This window comes from Acomys russatus, chromosome 23 (genome assembly GCF_903995435.1).
Source record: "Acomys russatus chromosome 23, mAcoRus1.1, whole genome shotgun sequence".
NCBI classification, from domain to species: domain Eukaryota; kingdom Metazoa; phylum Chordata; class Mammalia; order Rodentia; family Muridae; genus Acomys; species Acomys russatus.
This window is the reverse complement of record NC_067159.1, coordinates 11,485,913-11,507,333: the sequence shown is the minus strand read 5'-3', so window position 1 is coordinate 11,507,333 and position 21,421 is coordinate 11,485,913. Positions and strand designations below refer to the sequence as shown.

At 43.3% G+C, this 21,421-nt stretch overlaps 1 protein-coding gene across 1 annotated transcript; it reads right to left on the bottom strand.

The window, feature by feature from the left end:
* Positions 1-23: 23 nt before the first annotated feature.
* Clcc1 (chloride channel CLIC like 1) lies at positions 24-20,876 on the bottom strand. The gene is made up of 11 exons (XM_051165429.1): positions 20,754-20,876; positions 16,357-16,495; positions 15,253-15,354; positions 13,953-14,060; positions 9,115-9,339; positions 8,555-8,695; positions 5,454-5,547; positions 3,541-3,638; positions 2,964-3,110; positions 1,779-2,120; positions 24-281 (listed from the first exon to the last, which is right to left on the bottom strand). Exons 2-11 carry the CDS (start codon positions 16,483-16,485, stop codon positions 24-26), a joined length of 1,644 nt encoding a protein of 547 aa, XP_051021386.1. The 5' UTR covers positions 16,486-16,495; positions 20,754-20,876.
* Positions 20,877-21,421: the final 545 nt, after the last annotated feature.

The following is a 21,421-nucleotide window of genomic DNA, read 5'->3' as shown; positions in this document are numbered from 1 at the left end:
ACGTCAGAGCTGCGCCTCGTGCCTTAGCCACAGGGGCGGCCGACAAGATCAGTCCCGCATGCAGCGGCTGCAGCTCCTGCGCTGTGTGCGCTGCCTCCCTGTGCGCTGCACTCGGTAGCGGCTGTCTTCAGCGGGGCCTTCTCCACTGCGGGCGAGCCTTCTGCAGTGGCGGGTGCTTGGCCAGAGACAGCTTTGGCAGGCTGGCTGTGTTCTGTCGGGGTGCTTTCTCCCGGGAGCTCGCCAAGCTCTTTAAGATTTGTCGTCACAATGGATGATTTATGCTTTAAAATATAGAATTATATTTTAACTATTTAGTAAAATGTAAAGTTTCATTTACAATTCTTATCCAAATCTATTATAGTATGCGTCAAACATTCTAAAATTCTGGTTCTAGACCTACATCGTAATTAAAGCACTAAGCCTCACCAAACTGAACATGGAGGGATGAGGACGGAGGTATTGTAGATGGTCTACTGACTCTGCTTAGGAGAGGTCAAGAGGATTGGCTACCAATAACGTGTGTCTCTTCCTGCTCAGTGAGAATACTCATTTTACAAATACTTACTGAGCTTGTTTTAAGTTCTAGGTCCTGGGAATACAGACCAAGCAAAACACAAAACCCGCGCCCACAGGAACCTGCACTTAGGTGTGGGAAGGAATCAGACAGCCAACACAAGGATAACATTTCAAGTACAGGCTACGTGAAAAAATGACGTAGGTGCTAGATAGATTATTGTCAGACTGCAGTTTAAGGTGTGTGTGTGTGTGTGTGTGTGTGTGTGTGTGTGTGTGTGTGTGTGTGTGTGTGTGTGTGTGTGTGTGTACACACAGTGAGCAACAAAAACAGATGTCCTGTCAGCAAGGTAGAAAGAGCACACAGCGAGAGCCGGAGATGACCAGTAAGCTGGTAGACGCGGCACATGGCAAAGCAGGGAGACCCCAGGGCCCCTGTGGTAGATGGCTTGGGAAATCCCACTGGAATGAGTAACAGGTGGCCAGCAGCTATCCGAGCTAGAACAGTCTTGGGTTATGTAGATACATCAACATCCATAAAAGCACCCATAGCTCAATTTCTGTCATTTTAACAGTCTCTTGTACTTACAGCTTTCTCAAAGAGTTTCTAGCTGCAATTCAAATATTGCAAATGACAATTCCTTTCTAAGGCAGAATGGGAAATGTCCCTTTAAAAAACAATAGTGGTGCTACAAAATGTAGTTCCGATGCCTAGCATGTGTGAAACCCCGGTCCAATCCCCAGGACTGCTAATAAACAAAAACCAATAATAAAGAACTCATCATCTTGCAGGTAAAAAGCCAGGTGCAGCCAACTGCTATCACTTTCTTCTATACTGTAGAATCTATGGGGATCCTGATAATAGGAAGAGAAAGAGGGCTTCTGATCCCTGCCCAACCCTGTCTTCCATCCAGGCTGCACTGTCAGAGATTTACAGAGCTTTATAGCCCCAACCCTCTCAGGCCCTTGGTGACGACTTCTCTTTGATCTTGTCAAAAACAGAAATTTCAGTCAGGCTCACTTGTTGGCTTCCTGTGAAGCCAATATATGAAATGCCCAATACAGCTGAATGGTATTTAACGTGAAAAGCAAATCTCATTTTCTGAGGAAGCTGGACTGGTGACAACAATGAGGAAAGAGGATGACTAGTCCGATCACTGGTGACCTAACTGACAGAGGGTAAACAATAAAAACAACCAGAGCTCTGTAAGAAGCACTTGGGCCTAGAGTGAACAAGCAGCAAAATAAAACAGTTGCTGACTTACTCTGGATGCACCTTCTGGATGCTCTTGTGCCTCTGCGTCAGGTAAATCAACCGCCCGAAGCACTTCAGGATTCTTGTTGCCAGTGTGAAATCTCATGTCAATGTCTTTCCGTCTCAAACTATCTCTTCTATATGCGTGCGTTCTCTCATACGGGCCTTGCTCAATGGAGCCAGCTTGGCCCCTATAAGAGAAATCTGCATCACCTGCTCCACCACGGAATCTATAGTCGAGTTCCTTCTGCCGCCTTCGGTCGTCTGGTCCAAGCGCTCGAGGAGGGTCTCTTTCAGGGCCACCTATGTGTCGCAGTGCAGGAACTGACTTCCCAGCACCATAGCAGAAGCTCTGTAAAGAAAAGAAAAACATTCTAAGGACTTAGTGACTGACAAATAATGAAGTAGGAACTATTTTATTCAGGATTTAACAAAAATGTCTAACAGCATTTATGGATATAAAAATGTTAATTTTGTTCTTTAAATTAAAAACTTTTTCTTTAGACTAGTAGAGGCCAAAGTAGCCATAAAATATATTTAATATTAAGAAAACATTTCAATCAGCTTGCCACATTTTGAATATGTAACAAGTATTCTGAGACCTAAACATTTAAATTAGAAAGTTCTAGAAATTTAAATGTAAAACCTAGTCTTTGCTCATGTTTCTTTCTGTTTATACATCACACAAATGATGAAAATTATTAACCACTAAATCCCATAATCGGTCAGGCGTCAAGACAAAGCCCAAGGGGACAGCTCAGCCAGTGTACGCAGCGCCCTGAGCCACACCGCTGGGGAGTCTTCAGTTTTGATTCAAAGAACAAGTGCTTTGGGGAGGTCATGGCTACAAACAAGATGCTGAGCTGACTGTGAGGGAACTAAGAGCAATATTTTTAATAGGTAACTACTCGTGGAGCCCCCAAACCGCTTTTCAGTACACACGCCCACTCCTCCTACACCCTTCCTGCTCTGTTCTATGCTGTAAGGCTCAGACTGGAGAAAAGCCTCATTTCTTCACAGAGGAAGCAATCAACCAATCTCCGGTGTTTTCAAGTTAAACTTAAAAAGAGCTTATGCCTCCGGGCACAGTGTTATTATTTCAATTTGGTTTATACCAAAGAAGTCTAAGGATTTCAGAACTGCCTCTTTTATAAATCACAATCTTGTTAGTTATCAGCAAGGCCAATGTACTAACCATGACAGCCAACGCTATAATTACAAGCACCGGAAGCTGCAGGAACACTGGAATCTCCTTCATGAGAGCCTCAATGAATTCACCAGTTCCTTTTCCGATGTGCTTTAATGGTTCCGTTACAAAGTTAGTGAGTGTAACTGCCAGAGCCTAAAACCAAACATCAGAGCAACTTAACTTCTTCATACAGCACAAATTATGACCCAGCCAGGCCTTGAACTGTGTCCTCCTGTGTCCTCCCACCTGTGCCTCCCGAGTACCTGGATTATAGCATTGCCACCACACCCACCTACAGTTTAAGACCAAGGTTTAATGGAAGTGTTTTGGTTTGTTTTTTAGTTTTTCGAGACAGGGTTTCTCTGTGTAGCCTTGGCTGTCCTAGACTCGCATTTGTAGACCAGGCTGGCCTCGAACTCACAGCGATCTGCCTGCCTTTGCCTCCCGAGTGCTGGGATTAAAGGTGTGCGCCACCATACCCGGCTTTTTCCCCCCTAGGACAAAGGTTTATTATTAGCCCTATCCTTTATAAAGGCAAAGAATTTGTGACACACTGTAATTATTACAAAAATATATTCTATACCTTTGTTGGTGGAACCAACCAAATTGGGTTGACTAATAAGAGCGCATAGTACTTTTCGCATGGGTCATCCTTATAGGTCCACGAACTTCTAAACCATTCTATATAGAGAAACAGACAGAATGATACAAACGTAGTTGTGTTTCTTTCACAAGTAAAATTACTTTGGTTTTGACCATCCTTGCCCACCCAATAGTAAATTTTGAGTTGCTTTATATTTTAAATAGACTCTCTATAGTTATTTATCTCAAGTTCAAAATCATATTTTCAAAATCCATTCAGATTTGACAAGTCTTATGGAGACAAAAAAAAAAAAAAAAAAGTTTACTTTATAGATTTCCAAGAGGTAAATAATTAGCTTTTTATACACGCAAATAAACATGAGTAGAAGTGGGAAGTGTGACTAAGCCTAGTAGGTCAGTTGATACCCTGGCTGACAGTACACTGTTGAAGCTGTGTAAAATGTACCTGGGGGAAATACCTATTAATCTCTTTCTCAGTAAAACTCACTTTAAAAAGCCACCTCTGACAACATTTTCAAAGCAGAATATTCCCTTCATTTTTCTAGAGAAGCCTTCTGCAGGTCTGGGAACTAGCCTGCAGTAGAGGAGCCATGTTGTCTCCTGAAGTCAAGAACCCAAGACGAACTAGTTTAACCCCACAATTTAAAAGCGGAGTGGGGGATGCTGGAGATGGCTCAGTGGCTAAGAGCACTTGTTGCTTTTGCACAATGCCCGGCTTTGCTCCCAGCACCACATGGTGGCTTACAACCATCACTAACTCCAGCTGCAGGGAGTCTGATGCCTTTATCTGACCTTCTTGGGCACCAGGCACACATGTGGTGCATAAACATACATGCAAGAAAAACAGCTAAACACGTTTTTTTTTTTTCAAGACAGGGTTTCTCTGTTTTTCTTGGCCATCCTGAACTCACTTTGTAGACCAGGCTGGCCTCGAACTCACAGCGATCCACCTGCCTCTGCCTCCCGAGTGCTGGGATTAAAGGCATGCGCCACCATGCCCGGCTTGCTAAACACATTTTTAAAAGAAATCTAAATGAAAAAAAAAATTGAAGTTCATTCTGGAACCTACTTGTAGATTCACAGACCCTATTCTGAGTCAGTCATTACAGACTTCTGTTTATAAAATGCCTTTGAACATTAAATCGTTCTGTTCTAGATTTCAACAGTTACAGTTGTCAATATAGTGAGAATTTTTACAAAATCTGGAAAGATAAAAAACAAACTTTTCATTTAGTTTTTTAAAAAGGTGTAGGAAAGCTACAAAATAATACTTTATGTCAAACTAGGGAGATTAAAGCTAAAATAGCTATTATTTTATATATACATTGACTCTCTTTTAATAAATTTCTGCTGAGGACCTAGAAAACGTTATGGTCCTTCAGTCTAATGCAGAAGACTGAAAATATCTAAGCCACATATACACAGCTGCTGTCTTTCCTGAGACTTTGGGTGAGTTCAGAAAGTCACTACTTTTTAAACTTCTAAATTTTTGTTTTGTTTGTTTCTTTGGGGGGCGGGGGGTAGAGCGGCTCTAACCCTGAGCTACACCCCGTCCCTTTTTGAGACAGGGTCTTGCTAAAGCTGTGGGCCCTGGAGTAGCTGGATTACTGTCATCCCCTCCCGGAGCCCTCCTCCTGTCACAGGCTCTGGTGCCCTCCCCAGCCCTACCACCTGCGCCCTGCACATGCCCTCCTGTCACAGGCTTTGGTGCTCTCCCCAGCCCTACCGCCTACCTGCGCCCTGCACGTGCCCTCATATCAAAGGCTCCACTGTGGGAAGCTTTTGTCGCTACTGGTCAGTTTTCTGTTAGTTCTTTTTGTTTTGTTTTATGGTTTGTTTTTCTCATTCTCAAAAATTCTATTTAAAATTGTGACAAATAAACAAACACCTTACCCCAGAGACTTCCAGTCCAGTCCATCTTCTCAGCACACACGTTGTGTAATGGCTCCATCTTGGCAACGTCAGCCTGATGCTGAGCGAAAGCTACCTGATGAGCACGAAAGAACACTGACAGTGATGGCTGGGAATGCAAATCCAATGGAACTCAGATTTCAATGTTTTCTGTATCATTTATCCAAACAAGACTTTAACTTTTTTTCTCACGAGACAGGGTTTCTCTGTGTAACAGCACTGACTGTACCGGAACTCTCTTTGTAGACCAGGCTGGCCTCAAAGTCACAGAGATCCACCTGTCTCTGCCTCCTGAGTGCTGGGATTAAAAGCGTGTGCCACCATGCCTGGCCTTTTTTTTTTTTTTTTTTTTTTTGACAGGGTCTCACTGGCTGTCCTGAGTCTTGCTATGTAGACCAAGTTGTCCTCAAACTCAAAGATACTCTGCATCACGAATGCTGGGATTAAAGACATGTACCACCACTACTGTCAGGCCTTTAAAAAAAAAAAAAATTGTTTTTTTTTGGGGGGGGTTGTTGTTGTTGTTGTTGGTTGTTGGGGTTTTTTTTTTTTTCCCCTCCAGAAAAGGTTTTTCTATGTGGCCTTGGCTGTCCTGGAACTCACTTTGTAGACCAGGCTGGCACCCAACTCACAGAAATCTGCTGCCTCTGTCTCTCTAGTGCTGGGATTAATTAAAAAAAAAAAAAAAAAAATTTATAGTTATTTTCAGCTCATGGTTATTATTTTAGAGATAACACACTTTTTTCTTGTTTTTGAGACAAGATCTTGTATAGCCCAGGTTGGCTTTACTATGGTAGCTGAAAATAACTTTGAACTCCTAATCTTCCTGTTTCCTATCACCTAGGTGTTGAGATTAGAGGTGTGCCTACTACACCCAGCTACAAAAGCAGACTTAATGCAATAAAAGGTTAAAAAACTTGGGGCTGGAGAGATGGCTCAGAGGTTAAGAGCACTGGTTGATCTTCCAAAGGTCCTGAGTTCAACTCCCAGCAACCACATGGTGGCTCACAACCATCTAGAATGAGATCTGGTGCCCTCGTCTGCTCTGCAGGCAGAACAGAACTCTGTATACATAATAAATAAGTCTTAAAAAAAAAAAAAACTATAGGGACCGGAGAGATGGCTCAGAGGTTAAGAACATTGCCTTTTCTTCCAAAGGTCCTTAGTTCCATTCCCAGAAACCACATGTTGGCTCACAACCATCTGTAATGAGATCTAGTGCCCTCTTCTGGTGTGCAGGTGTACATGCAGGCAAAACACTGTATACTTAATAAATACATCTTTAAAAAAAAAAAAAAAACTAACCACAATGCCTCATACCATCTTTGCACATAATTACGAAAAAGGAAAACTTATTTATTTATTTATTTTAGGAGTTGGGGGTAGAGAGGCATTAAGACTATGTTTCTGTGTAGCCCTGGCAGTCCTGGAACTCATTTTGTAGACCAGGATGGCTTTGAACTCGGAAATCCACCTGCCTCTGCCTCCCAAGGGCTGGGATTAAAGCCGTGCACCACCACCACCCTGCAAGACCATGTTTGTAAAGGAATTCATATGTAGTTCATGCCATGACTGAAAACATAAACACAATTCAAGTTCTTTTATAATTGATGATAAGATAACATTTTGCTCTTGGTGGGCTTAACATAAATGATTAGTATCTAATAACAGGCTGAAAAAACCGTAAGATATTAAACATGTACAGCTTCTACACTGTCTTGGGTGTACGTGAGCACAGACAACTTCAAGTCCTGAGAGGGTGCGCATAGCTTATGTGCAAGTGCGACATGACACCTTTTATCTGTGAGGAGGGTTTCCAGACCCAAGTCTTTTTTGCCTCTAGGGTCAGGTGTATAGCTTTCATAAAACCACATTCCCGGGGGAATTCACTGAAGCAACTAACACTCCACCAGGAACCTATGTGCTTAACATGTAAGTGATATGCTTCAGAGCCACGGAAGTCAGAGCAACAGGAAAAGAAAGTGGAACCCTGATGCCATCAGAGGAACTCACTGAAGGTCCTGATGTCCCCTTGTCAGGAAGACTGAAATGACAATTCCCCTCAGTGATTACACTGTTCTATTAAGGAACAGTCATCCTTTTACATTTCTACAGTCTCATTCCAGTTTTGAAAGATATAAAATAGGGGAAAATCTGGAAAAAAAAATACTCCCCAAAAATCAACAGACTAGATGTGGTGACATATGCCTTAATTCCCAGCACCTGGGAGGCAGGCAAAGCTCTGAGTTTAAGGCTAGCCTGGTCTACATAGGGAGATGCTTTCTCAAAATGTAAATAAATAAAATTTCAACAGTGATTGTCCATAAAATTATAAGTGAGTTTTAAAAATTAGTTTTATCTCTATCTTTGTTTTCTTTTTTTTCCTTCCCCTTTTTTTTGAGACACAATTTCTCTGTGTAATAGCTCTGACTGTCCTGGACTCTCTTTGTAGACCAGGCTGGTCTTGAATTCACAGAGATCCTCCTGCCTCTGCCTCCTGAGTGCTGGAATTAATGGCATGCGTCACACATCTGGGCCATTTATCTGTTTTCTAATTTCTCTACAGTGGATACACCTAACTCTTATAGTCAAGAAAACTTTATTTTATTTATTTATTTATTTATTTATTTGGTTTTTCGAGACAGGGTCTCTCTGTGTAGCCTTGGCCATCCTGGACTCACTTTGTAGACCAGGCTGGCCTCGAACTCACAGCGATTCGCCTGCCTCTGCCTCCCGAGTGCTGGGATTAAAGGCGTGCGCCACCACGCCCGGCTAAGAAAACTTTATTTTTAATCATAATTTCTAACAGAGAATAAAAGCTCACTTTCCAAATTATGACTTTCTAAAATGTTTCCATTTTGCTCTATGCTAGCAAATAATAAGCAGGTGATAAAAAGTAGAACTATGCTTTTCTTCATTAACTGGTAAGATTACACATGGCTCACAACTACCAGCTTACTTCCACTACTGACAACCCAACCACAGTCTTCACTCAGACCAAAGGCTAGACTGCTCTAAGAGTGGATTATAGTCTCTGGTTGCTATGATCTTATTTTTAACTAGAAGAAAATCTTATTTAATACCTTATATAGATACATCCAATTCCATCCCAAACTGACGAGAAAACTGATGATAAAAACACGTCTCAGCTGCGTGTACCAGCGAACATACGTCCACAGCTCCGTAGCCACCAATACCACAATGCAGAGTAGACACAAGAGTACCTTATAAGGAGAGACAGGAATCAGAGTCATTGCTAAGTGGCCTTCCCCACCAAACCCACCAAAGATCTGTTTAAAAAAGAAAAAAAGGCTAGGCTTGGCCAGGGAGATGACAGCTCAGCAGGCTAATGAGCTCGCCATCAATCCCAGGACCCACAGAGTAGAAAGAGAGACCAAATACAGCAGGCTGTCTTCTGACTTCTGCATGCGCGCGCATACACACACACACACACACACAAAATTATGCACACAAAATAAATGAAAATAATGTTTAAACAACCTTAAAAGAACCAGACTCAAACAAAATTATTTGTACAGTTTCTCTGTGTATTTATCCCTGCAATGAGGAGCTGGTTCTTAATGTTAGCATTTTGGAAGTACTTTTCCAAAGGAAGCTTCCTGTCGCCCTCATGCCCTCCTACCATAAACACATCATAAGGATCTATTCCAAAAAAGTCTTCAAATCGCCAGGTCTTCCATGCTTCTGAATCATGATGCTTAAAGTTGATTAAAATATCACTCAGTGCATCATCCAGGGCTCCTGGCTTCCACTCCTCTCCCCCGAGGAACTTGTGTATCTCCAAGAGAGTCTGTCTGCTAAGGAGGATCTCAGCGTCATAGCGCACATCAGCTCTGCTCTCGTCGGGCTGTGTCAGTAACCAAAAGACAAACAAGACAAGACAAAACAAGAAGTGTCTTATCACATTGGTCAATGAAGCGTTAAGTTTACAACCAGTCTGAGCCCAACATGATGGTGCACACCTACATTCCCAGCTGTCAGGAGGAGGATGCAGAGGACTTCCAGGTTAGCCCTGACCGTATCTGAAAAAATAAAAACGCTTTGGAACTCAATATAACACAGTACAAATTATTGTGGGTGCCAACACAACAAAAAAGTGTATTAGTTTATAATACTCTTCAGTATAATAGTATGTACTTATCCTCAAAGGCTAGCATGAAATCCAAATACATGTAAAAAGCATTTAAAATGCTACAGACGGGCTGGAAAGATGGCTCAGGTTAAGGGCACTGTCTGCTCTTCCAGAGGTTCTGAGTTCAATTCCCAGCAACCACATGGTGGCTCACAACCATCAATAACAAGATCTGGTGCCCTCTTCTAGCCTGCAGGCCTAATGCAGGCAGAGCATTGTATATAATAAATAAATAAATCTTTTTTTTTTTTAATGCTGCAGACATTTCACTAAGGCACAGCTGGATTGTGTAAAGTACACAGGTCTCACAAAGCCCCTCGCAAGTGTTGTGTCACAGTCCTACAAGAAAATAGGTTAGTTTCCTGTGCACCCCTTGTCATAACACTTGTCAACTGATCAATAGATAATTCTGTTTCTGTTGACACCTTAGTTATAAATATTAACGACTCACTACCACAGAACACACTGCCAATAGTCCTATAATTTTATTTATTTAGGTCCTCCCCCACAGGGTTTCTCTGTGTAGCCTTGGCTGTCCTGGACTTGGTTTGCTGAACTCACAGTGATCCATCTGCCTCTGCCTCCCTGAGTGCTGGGATTAAAGGCGTGCGCCACCAAGCCTGGCTAACAGTCCTATAATTTATGGCTGGGTGTTATTTTTTTCTGTAGAGCACATTATAAGCTTCTTGCACGTAAGAACTGGAGGTGGCACTTCACATTTGGGAGACATTCCAAAAGATGAAAGCACTTTAAACAATGAAATCCCTCCCTACCCGCAAAATGTGGAAAATGTGGCATCTAACAGGTCACCCTAAACTGCAGGAATACAAACAACAGTCTGGAGGAGGAGGCCTGAAACAAGGCAGCAACTCAAACCTGTTTATGTATAACTCAGGGTGGGGCTCAACTGGGAAAGTGCCTACTCTGCAAGGATGGGGCCTAAGGTTAGCTCTCCAGCACCTACATTAAACGCCAGTTGTAGGCCGGGCGCAGTGGCGCACGCCTTTAATCACAGTACTCGGGGAGGCAGAGGCAGGTGGATCACTGTGAGTTCAAGGCCAGCCTGGTCTACAAAGCTGAATCCAGGGCAGTAAAGGCTACACAGAGAAATCCTGTCTCAGGGCGGGGGAACGGGGGGCTGGGGAGCCAGTTGAGGGGTGCAAACCCAAAATCTTTTCCCTGAGAGATGGAGACAGGAGGATCCCTGGGGCTTGCTTTTGCTGGGCAGCTAGTCTTGCCCAATTGGTGAGCTTTAGTTCAGTTAAAGACCTTACCTCAGGGCTGGAGAGTTGGCCCAGAGGTTAAGAGCACTGACTGTTCTTCCTAAAGGTCCTGAGTTCAATTCCCAGCAACCACATGGTGGCTCACAACCATCTACATTGTGATCTGGTGCCTTCTTCTGGCCTGCAGATGTACATGCAGACAGAACATTGTATACAAAATAAGTAAGTCGAGCCGGGCGTGGTGGTGACGCACGCCTTTAATCCCAGCCCTTGGGAAGCAGAGGCAGGTGGATTGCTGTGAGTTCGAGGCCAGCCTGGACTACAAAGTGAGTTCAGGACAGTCTCGAAAAACCATAAAAAACAACAACAACAACAACAAAAAAACAAAAACAAAACCAAAAAAAGTAAGTCTTAAAAAAAAAAAAAAAAGACCTTACCTCAGAATACACAGTGGAAAGGATTGAGGAAGACACTCCAAACTCATCTCTGGCCTCCCCATGTGAACACACATACATGTACATGTGCATGCACACACACATACAAATTTTAAAAAGTGAGTAATTTTTTAAAATCATCAAATATTGATTTTGATGGGACAAATTTTAATGAACAGATAAATTCACAAACAAGTAAGTTACTGCATCTTTATGATTCAATTTATCAGTTTCCATTTGCTGACGATTTTCAGACAGCCTAAAATTTACAGTAGGTCAAATAAGAAACAATTAAAAAAAATTTTTTTTTTGTTTTTTGTTTTTTTTTTTTTTTTTTGGTTTTCTAGACAGGGTTTCTCTGTGTGGCCTTGCTAAGGCCACACAGAGAAACCCTGTCTCAAAAAACCAAAAATACATTTATCTCTTTATTAGAGCAAGTTCATGAGAAAAATCACTGTACACAATGGACGTTCATTGACCAGTTGATGTATAATTTAGATTTTAGTTTCATTTTTTTGAGACAGAGTCTTGTTTTGAAGCCAAATACAGCCTCAAGCCAGGGATCCTACTCCAGCCTCCTGAGCACAGGGATTATCGGTGAGTGCGAGCACACCCAGGCTTCACAGTCTAGGTGTTCAATTTCCCCAAAGGCCCATGTGCTAAGGACTTGGTGCCCGAGGTTGTATTACAGGGATGTGGCTGGAGCTTTAGGAGGTGGGACTTAGCGGGAGGAAGTCAGATCACTTAGGGGTAGGTCCTTGAACAGAGTTACGGGATTAGCGTTCTTTTTTCCTTCCCAGCAGTGAGTGCACAGGCAAAGAACACACACCTGTGAACAGCTTTGGAGAACTGCTACAACTGGCCAGGACAGGGGTGGTGGAAAATGTGTCACCTGCATACTAAGGCTAGTGTGTACAAAGGGGATAAAGCCTTTCAGGTCAAACAACTAAGGCCTGATAACTGTCAGGGTAGTAAATTCTTACTAGGGTTGATTGTGGAGCAGTTGATAGTGGGGACTATCTGGCTGCCAGGATGGGAGATGGGAGGGATGGGAGGAGCGTCTCTTTGACCCTTGACCTTTCCTCCATTAATCCCAGTCCCACAGTCCCTCAATAGCCCAGGATGACTCTGAGTGCTGGGATTAGAGGCATGCACACCTATGCCTCGTGTACTGAGCACTTAGGCTTAAACGCAACGCTTTGTATAAGCTAGGCAAACATTGCCAAACTAAGCGATATCTCCAGGTATTTTCCTCTTTGTTAATTATCTAAATTGTTTGTTAGTGTAAAAAAAAAAACAAAAAACAAAAAACAAAAACTGCCTAATACTACTAATAGGAAATTTCCTGAGCTTGCTTAGGCTGCCCATATACAACAACTGGAACTATAGAGATTAGTATGAGCCTTGCAAAAATATGACAAGCAAATCCCTTATTTTTCTGGGCTACATGGGACTTTGTCTCAAAAACCAAAAGTTAAACCTGTGACCTACTTCTGGGGGCTAGAATGCACGGCCAGACCAAACAAAAGTCTACCTCCAACTCCTAGGCCAATTGTGGTGACATAAATAATAAGGAAAAAATACCTCGTGCACTTACAAATGAGTTTCAGATAGCACTTCTCAGCCTTCTGTCTGAGGATAAGTATAAAAGTGAGTTTTATAAATACAATATTAGTTGATCAACTTCCCCTGGGCAGGGAGGCCCTGTGAGCACACACAGGAAGGGGATGCAGGCTATCAGGATGAGACCTGTCAGAGGTCTAGGGGAGGGGACATAGGGTGGGAGAGGGAGGGAGAGTGAGAACGGGAAAATACGAGCAAGTGACGGGATAACAATTGGGATGTAATGTGAATAAATTATTAAAAAATTTAAAAAGTAAAAGAAAAAAGATGTAAAATGCACAATTATAAGCTTTGTTCATGTCTTGCTTCCCCAAACTGAAACAATGATATTTTTAAAAAATGTATTAATAAATATATACATATATACACACAAACAAACAACATATGGGAAATTGGAGCTAGGGTTACTGCCTAGTGGCAACACTATTACCTAGCATGTGCAAGGCTTTCCAGCAGTACAAAATAATATAAGGAACTCTCACCATTCTAAGTAGCACATGTGCATGATATACAATTCCACAAAGGAGGAACCCACCGCAATAAACAGCAAAAAGAAAGACTACTACAAACACATTATTTCTTGTCCTCAAGCGGTGATTTTACATTTTACAGCTATGGAAGTATGGGGATGGGAAAATGACAAAGGCTGGACAGGGTTATCTCCCTATGTCCTCAGGCCCACTAGTGGCACAGCAGCCGAGTCACTGAGCAAATCCGCAGAGGTCCTAGGAAAGCCACAGTGCTCTGTCTGCTCACCTCCCACCACACAGCACCTAATGCCAGGTGATTCCTAGAATCTTGTATGAACAACTTCAGGGAAACGGTGAAGCCTTGTTTTCTGTTAAAGCCCAACAAGGCTCTGTGACTTCACTTTGTGGTGGGGATACAGGCTGGGCTGAAACTGGAGATCCTCCTGCCTCAACCTCCTGAGCACTAACTAGGATGACAGGTGTGTGTGGCCATGCATGACACAACTCCTCACATTATGTGAAACAAATGATTTGACATATTTACTACAGTGATTAATATTGCATTATCAAATACTTACAAGTCCAAGCTTGGCAGCTTCAATTAAAATCTTATTTAGGTATCTCCTAAAAACAGGGTTACTTTGACTTTCATAGTCTTTCATTTTCTTCTTTTCACAATCATCAACCTGCAATCATACATAAAATCAACAGCATCAAAGGCTGCTGAGAAGGTCAAGCTCTCGCCTGTAATGCCGTCAGAATCAAGTAAGAGCTGGTTGTTACCTTTTTTTTTTTTTTTGGACAAGGTATAGGTTACTCACAAACAAATGCTTAGAAAACTGGACCCGGACACACGTGGACCTCACTTAAAACTCTCCCTGTCTCCCAAGATGGGTACATAACTCATTCACTCTATCTATTCGCTGTCCCTTAGCCTCACCCATCAACGTGTCACATCTGTTGATCCTCTTCGCCGTTGTCACTGTGTCACTTCAGGCCATCAGCACTGTTGCTCTTCCTCCGTGACCACATAATAGCCTCCCTCCCCACTGCAGAGCCTCTCCATGATGCAACCATCTCACTGTCTGAATGATCCACAGAGTGGTTATCACAGTGAACAGTGGCTGCACTAAATACAGATATTTATAACCACCCTTCACATTTGGAAGAACAACTAGTGCAACCTTTAATAAGCTAATTTACTCATCAGTGGCTCAGCAGTATGACTGGTGATAACCATCTAGATGAAATTCTGTTAGTTGTACCAACAAGGTTATAATAGCACAAAAATTATGTTATTACTAAAATACTAGGCACTATTTGAAAAAACAAGATGTAAGTAAAAAATTATATCGATAAAACATATAATTGTGTAGTACACGGAAACATTACAAATATAACAATTAGCAAAGACAAGAAAACAAGTAACTGTTATAGCGAGGGTTACGACTGGTGTGATGAAAGACATGGCCAAAGCTCCTCAGGGAGGAAAGGGTTTATTTGACTCACATCCCTGTTCATCACTGATGCTAGTCAGAGCAGTAATTCAAACAGAGCAGCAACTTGGAGGCAGGAGCTGATGCAGAGGCCACGGAGGGGTGTTGCTGACTGGCTTGCTCCCCATGGCTTGCTCAGGCTGCCTTGTTACAGAACCCAGGACCACCAGCCCAGGGATGGCACCACCCACCAGGGGCTGGGCCCTCCTTATCAATCACTAAGATGGCCCTACAGCCCATCTTATGGAGGCATTTTCTCAATTAAGGTCCTCTCTTCTCAGATGACTTCAGCTGTGTCAAGGTGACATAAAACTATCCAGCACAGTAACTTAACGTAAGAAATATTTAATTTGTGAATGGAAAAAAAAAAAAAAAATCAAACCTTGTGAGTTAAAGAATCAAGTCTGTTCAAACAGTCGGACAATTCCTCTGCATGTGACACGTCAGGGCTCATTTCCTTTTTCTCTGATATACCGTATTTCACCTAAATCAAAGCAGAGATTTTATTCTTTATGCTTCAGTTGTAAAAATAGGTTCCAATGAATAAAGACTAAAAGTTTGACTATCACTTTATGACATTGCTTCTTAAATTCTTCACTTGCTATACACGCTAAAAACCAAAAACAAAACTGGCTGATGCTGTGGTTGAACTGGACTACGCATTCAGGTGCTGATTGCTTGCCCTCCAAGATCCTCGCTGTCCTATGAGTGAGTAAAATCTCACTTACCCAAAATGACATTTGTAAACCTTGCCTCCCAAACTATCCCTGACTGGATAATAGAGTTGCCTACAGCCTGGACTGGGCAGAAGAGAGGCAGGCGGAGCTAAGGTTAGCAGGCTCTGTGGTGGCAGAAGGCTGGAGAGGATGAGAGAGGAGGGAGAAGAAAGGAGCAGGTCACCATGTTAACTAAAAGACCACGGCTGAGAGCGCCTTGGTCTGAGGACTGGCCTGACAGGGCAGAAGCAGAACTGGGGACTGTGGATGGGAGGTAGCCCAGACAGGAATGATTAAAGCAAGTGGCGCGGGGTGGGGGGCTGGGAGATAGACAAGATAGCTTAGGGGGTTACTATCTGCCCAGTTCTAGTGCATTAACGCTTATTAAAAATCTAACAGGATTCTGTGTCTTTCGTTTATATAATAGGGGGTGAAGGAATAACTGTCATGGAATTAATAATCAGCCTTAATACTAATAAAATAATAACACGTGTATTAATAATCTAATAAATCAACATTAATAACCTTTTACAGGCTTACTCCTTGATGGGCTCTACATCCGAATTCAAACAGAAATAACCAGATAGAATTGAGTGCTTGTCTAGCATCTTTAAGGCCCTACACTCAAGGCCCAGTGCGGAAGACGCGGGAAAAGCACTTTGCATGACTGCTAATCACTCATATGGCTCTCACAGCTCTGTATGAAACGACAAACCAGACTGTGCCCATCATGGCAGGTAAGGCTTATCAGTCATGTACAAAATAAATACCTGAGATTTTCTCATTGTTCCCGAAGCAGCGTCATAGTTAAGCATATCTGTGGGGTCAATCCAGTCATCATCGTGAGCATAACCAGTTCTCAGCAACAGACATCCACAAAGGAGCAGCGAGCACAGCATCCTGAACAGGCTTCAAACAAAGAACGAATTGTTTTGTAGTAAAATCTACTTCCTTCTAGAGTTAACACTTTCTGAATAAAGAACATAAAGACGGTACATTAAATTAAAAAACAAAACAAAAAAGCCCATTAAAATGGCTGGGACACGCTCAGTGACAAGAGCACTTGACCAGCAAGTACAAAGCCCTGCGTTCAATGCCCAGCACCTCGTAAACCAGACACTGTAGTGCACACTTGTAATCCTCACACTGGAGAGGCAGATGCAGGAGGACCAGAAGTTAAAGGTTATCCTTAGCTACATACTGATCTTGGGACCAGCCTGGGATACATGACACGGTATTTAAAAAATACAATAAAATGGTGTGTGTGTGTGTATATATGTATGTGTGTATGTATATATATATATATATATACATATACATATATATAATAGAATTTTTTAATATGGCTCTTTCATTTGATTCCTTCTTTTTTTTTTAAATTTTTTATTATTAATTTATTCTTGTTACATCTCAATGGTTATCCCATCCCTTGTGTCCTCCCATTCTTCCCTCCCTCCCCTTTTCCCCTTATTCCCCTCCCCTATGACTGTTCCTGAGGGGGATTTCCTCCCCCTGTATATGCTCATAGGGTATCAAGTCTCTTCTCGGTAACCTGCTGTCCTTCCTCTGAGTGCCACCAGGTCTCCCCCTCCAGGGGACATGGTCAAATGTGAGGCACCAGAGTACGTGAGAAAGTCATATCCCACTCTCCACTCAACTGTGGAGAATGTCCTGTCCATTGGCTAGATCTGTGGAGGGGTTTAAAGTTTACCGCCTGTATTGTCCTTGGCTGGTGCCTTAGTTTGAGCGGGACCCCTGGGTTGATTCCTTCTTCTATACCCAAAAGATATATAGCTACATATAAACTTGTATGAAATGGGCACACAATTTTTCAAACTAGCCAAAAAATAGAAACAGCCCCAAAGTCCATCAATTACAATTTCACTCACTGAGCTGTCTCCCCGGCCTCCGAATTCCTTAAATTGTAATGGAGAGCACAATCGCCTCACGGAATGGAGTATTACCTGATCGTACAGCCCACAAGTCAGGCTGGGTGAGATGGCTGAGCAAGGAAAGGCCTTGCCACGCAAGCCTGGCGACTGGAGACCAACTCCAAGAGCCCAGGTAAAGATGGAAGGGCAGAACAAATGCCACAAAGTTGTCCTCTGACCCCACATGAGCATTATGGCACAAGCGCCCACATGCACATCACGCACACTCACACAAAAATGAATTTTTAAGCCAATGAAATGAATTATATAGTGCGTGCCTTAAAGCACAATACAATTTGCTAGAAAAACAAATATTCCTTTTAAAATGTATTATATGTGTGTGTAGTGTATGTATGTGTGCACACATGTTGTAGCCAGAGGTGATTATCAGGTATCCCATCACTGAATCCAGGAAGTTATCAGTTCAGTCTCTAGCCAATGAGCTCCAGGAATCCTCTTGCCTCCAGCGCCCTGACCCAGGGCATATGGCACTGGGCCTGGATTTTTACATGAATTCTAGGATCTTCACACTTGAGCAGCAAGCACTTTATCAACTGACCCCCCACCCCAGACATTTCAACCAGACCTGCACGACCGATTAAAAAACAATCCCTTCTGGGCCGGAGGGGGACACATATGTGCCACAGCATACATGGTGGAGGTCCAAGGACAACCTACAGGAGCTGGCTTTCTCCTTCCACCATGTGGGTTCTGGGATTCCAAACTCAGGTCCTCTTAAGCTTACTAGCAAGGACCTTTACCAAGCTGAGCAATCTTGCCAACCATTCCCCGATTTCTGAGACAAATAATTTTAAAAGGTATGAAATTAAGACTAAAACGAGGCTCTAGTGAGCCCCTCACTGGCTAAGAGCGCTTGCTGCTCGCCCGGAGGCCCTGAGCTCCAGTCTCAGCATCCGCACTGGGTGGTTCGCAGGTGCCTGTAACTTTAAGGGATCCGAACGTCTCCTTCAGACTCTGCAGGCACTCAGACACACATTCATAGGCACATACATAGAAAAATGAAATAAACCTAAAGATTCAAATGAGGTGACAGCACTCCAAACTACTCAGTGACTACCCTGCCTAAGCAGCTTCCTGTCCAGTTCAGTAGCCACTAGCCACATGAGGACACTGAGCACTTGACATAGCGCTAATGAGAAAAGCTGAATATTTTAATTGCCACGTAATGTTAAAACACTGAAAACAGAATATTTCCACCAGCACGGAATGTCTACAGGACAGTAACCACAAGACGACAAGGGCAAACCGCTTATGTTTTGCTAATAAAATTGAAGGTAAGCCTGATCTGAATTAAACACTTCTCTGTGCTTCCTTGAATCCTTGTTGATTATTCTAGCAAAACACACAGTGAACTGAGCCACCTATTGACACCCTCAACTGACGCCCTGTATCCCTCTCGTGGGCACCACACCGTGGGCACCACACCATGGGCACCACACTATTAATAGAATGAGTGAGAAGGAAGACAAATTTTCTCAGTAAGAAACGGAGCTTAGGGTGAAGGTAATAGAGATTTAGAAAACAAAAGAGCAGAGGGCATTACACAACGGAAGGTGACCAAAAGCCTGGCCAGCATCACTCACAGTCACACCACTGGCAAGCATGTTGCTTTCTCCACAAATGACCAGTTAACTAAGACTACAGACCAGGAGAGCCAAGGCTGCCCAGAGAAACCCTGTCTCGAAAAAACAAAACAAAGCAAAAAAACAAGCAAACAAACAAACAACTCTAAGACTACAGAATGGTTAAAATGATGCACGGCCCGAGGGTCAGATACCACAGTAGAATGAAATGAGAAATCAAGGAAGAGCGGAAGGAGTGTGAAGGAAAACGAAAACAGAATCAGCTGGAAATCCAAGGCCCTTCCATCAGAGTGCTGTGGTCATTAATTTAAGGCTAGAACTCGTGGGTGGAAAAACATAGAAATGATTTCGCACTTCCTCCAAAGCTGCATCTAGACCTGCTGAGAGCTTGTTTTAAAAACAAGTTTCTGAGCTATGGCTAGCCTGTGCTACATAAATAGACTAGCTCAAAAAAAAAAAAAAAAAAAAATCCACAAAGGCATCCTATGTTACTCTAGTTTATCGATAGAACCTGTGTTGTTCTTGTCAGCGAGCAATAGTCTGTTTCTACCATTTTTCTCATCGCCCCTTGTTATTACACTCTCCTACAATAATAGATAACACTTTGTTATTGAAACTTGCACTCCTTTAGTCCTTACAAAAACTCTTGGGAAAAGTACTGTCTCAATTTCTTTAACAAATTAGGGAAAAGTGTAACTTGCCCACGGGCTCTGAGCTCATGGAGGGTCCTCGGAGGTTAGGGTTCAAGGGTAAGGAGGAACCGCCGCTGGGTCGTATCACCAACAGATGGGAAAACTAGGAAGAGGAGGTGCTAACAGGAACCGTCTTGGGGTGCGCTCAAGTGCTGCGTGATTGACAGCCACGATGGGGAAAGCCTCAAAAGTCACTGCTTTCAATGAATGCAGACGTCTAACCAGCCAGGCAGGACTAACTGGAATATGGGAGTCAAATTCGGTGCTACCTAGAAACGGGGAGTTATTTAGCTCACGCATGGTCCTGTCTTTGCTTAAACTTGAGAATTTGTCTTTCTTTCTTTCTTTTTGGTTTTTGAGACAGGGTTTCTCTGTGTAGCCTTGGCTGTCCCGGAACTCACTCGGCTGACTAGGCTGGCCTCGAACTAAGAGATCCACCTGCCTCTGCCTCCTGCTGGGATCAAAGGCGAGCGCCACCACCGCCACGCTGAAGTTTTTTATTTCTAATGTGTGGCCAGACGCCACTGGGAATCGCACTTTTATAATCAGTGTCCTGGAGAAAACCGGACTTGTTTTTGTAGCCAACCATAAACACGCGGCTTACGACGTCTCCTAACTTTATACACTTAAATTACAGTTGGAGTTCCATACCATTAGCTACAACAAATCCAATGTAAATCAATTTTGGGCGTCAGCATTTGTTGCAGATTATGCCTAGTTTTCAGATAACGCGAGCAAGGGTGCGCAGAACAAGCCGGACCGCTCAGCATTCCCAGGGAAACCGAAGATGAGGCCGGGGAATGACTGGCGGGCGCTATGTAGCCCGCGGAAGACAGAACTGGGGCTCGCCACAGGCCCAGGCCCCGACAGCGCCCCGACGCCTCCCGCGCTGCCGCCTCCCACGCGGGCCACCCCGACACACCAGAGCGTGCCCACTCACGTCTGAGGATCCCTCCCGCTCTTCCAGAGCGACCTCTGCCAGCCCGGACGCGGAAGACGGCGAGCCGCCTCCTTCAGACGCCGAGCGCTCGCACCACGCTCCTGCGCCGACTCATCGACTCGCTCGGCCCGCGGCTGTGCGGCCTTCCCGCGCGCGCCGCTGATTGGCTCCTCCGCTCTGAAGTCTACACTGAACCCAAGTGTGTTAAAGGAACACAAAGTATAATTCCTTAGTATTAGTTTGTTTCTATATGCTCGACAGCATGGCGTTTGCAATAAAACCGAATCTACTTAGAGTACTACGTTAAGTCAGGTAAATGAGAAGTTGGCATACTATAGAGCGTTTAGATGTAAGGTTTGTTTTGCATTTCTCCCCGACTTCTGGCTTGGCAATCGCAGGAAAGTCTCCAAAGAGGAACCCCGATCCCCACGCCAGAAATGGATACAAAAATTAACTTGCTATGAGTTACTGTTGGTATATAATTCGGTATTCTTGGTACACATGTTGTTTAAAACTTTTTAAGTATTTTTAGTATTTTTAGATTTATTTAATATGTATGAATGCTTTGCCTGCATGTATTATGTGTTCCGCGTGCGCACCTAGTAACCACAGAGGCCAGAAAAGGAGACCGGATCCCCCTGGAATTGGAGTTATGGGTAATTGTGAAT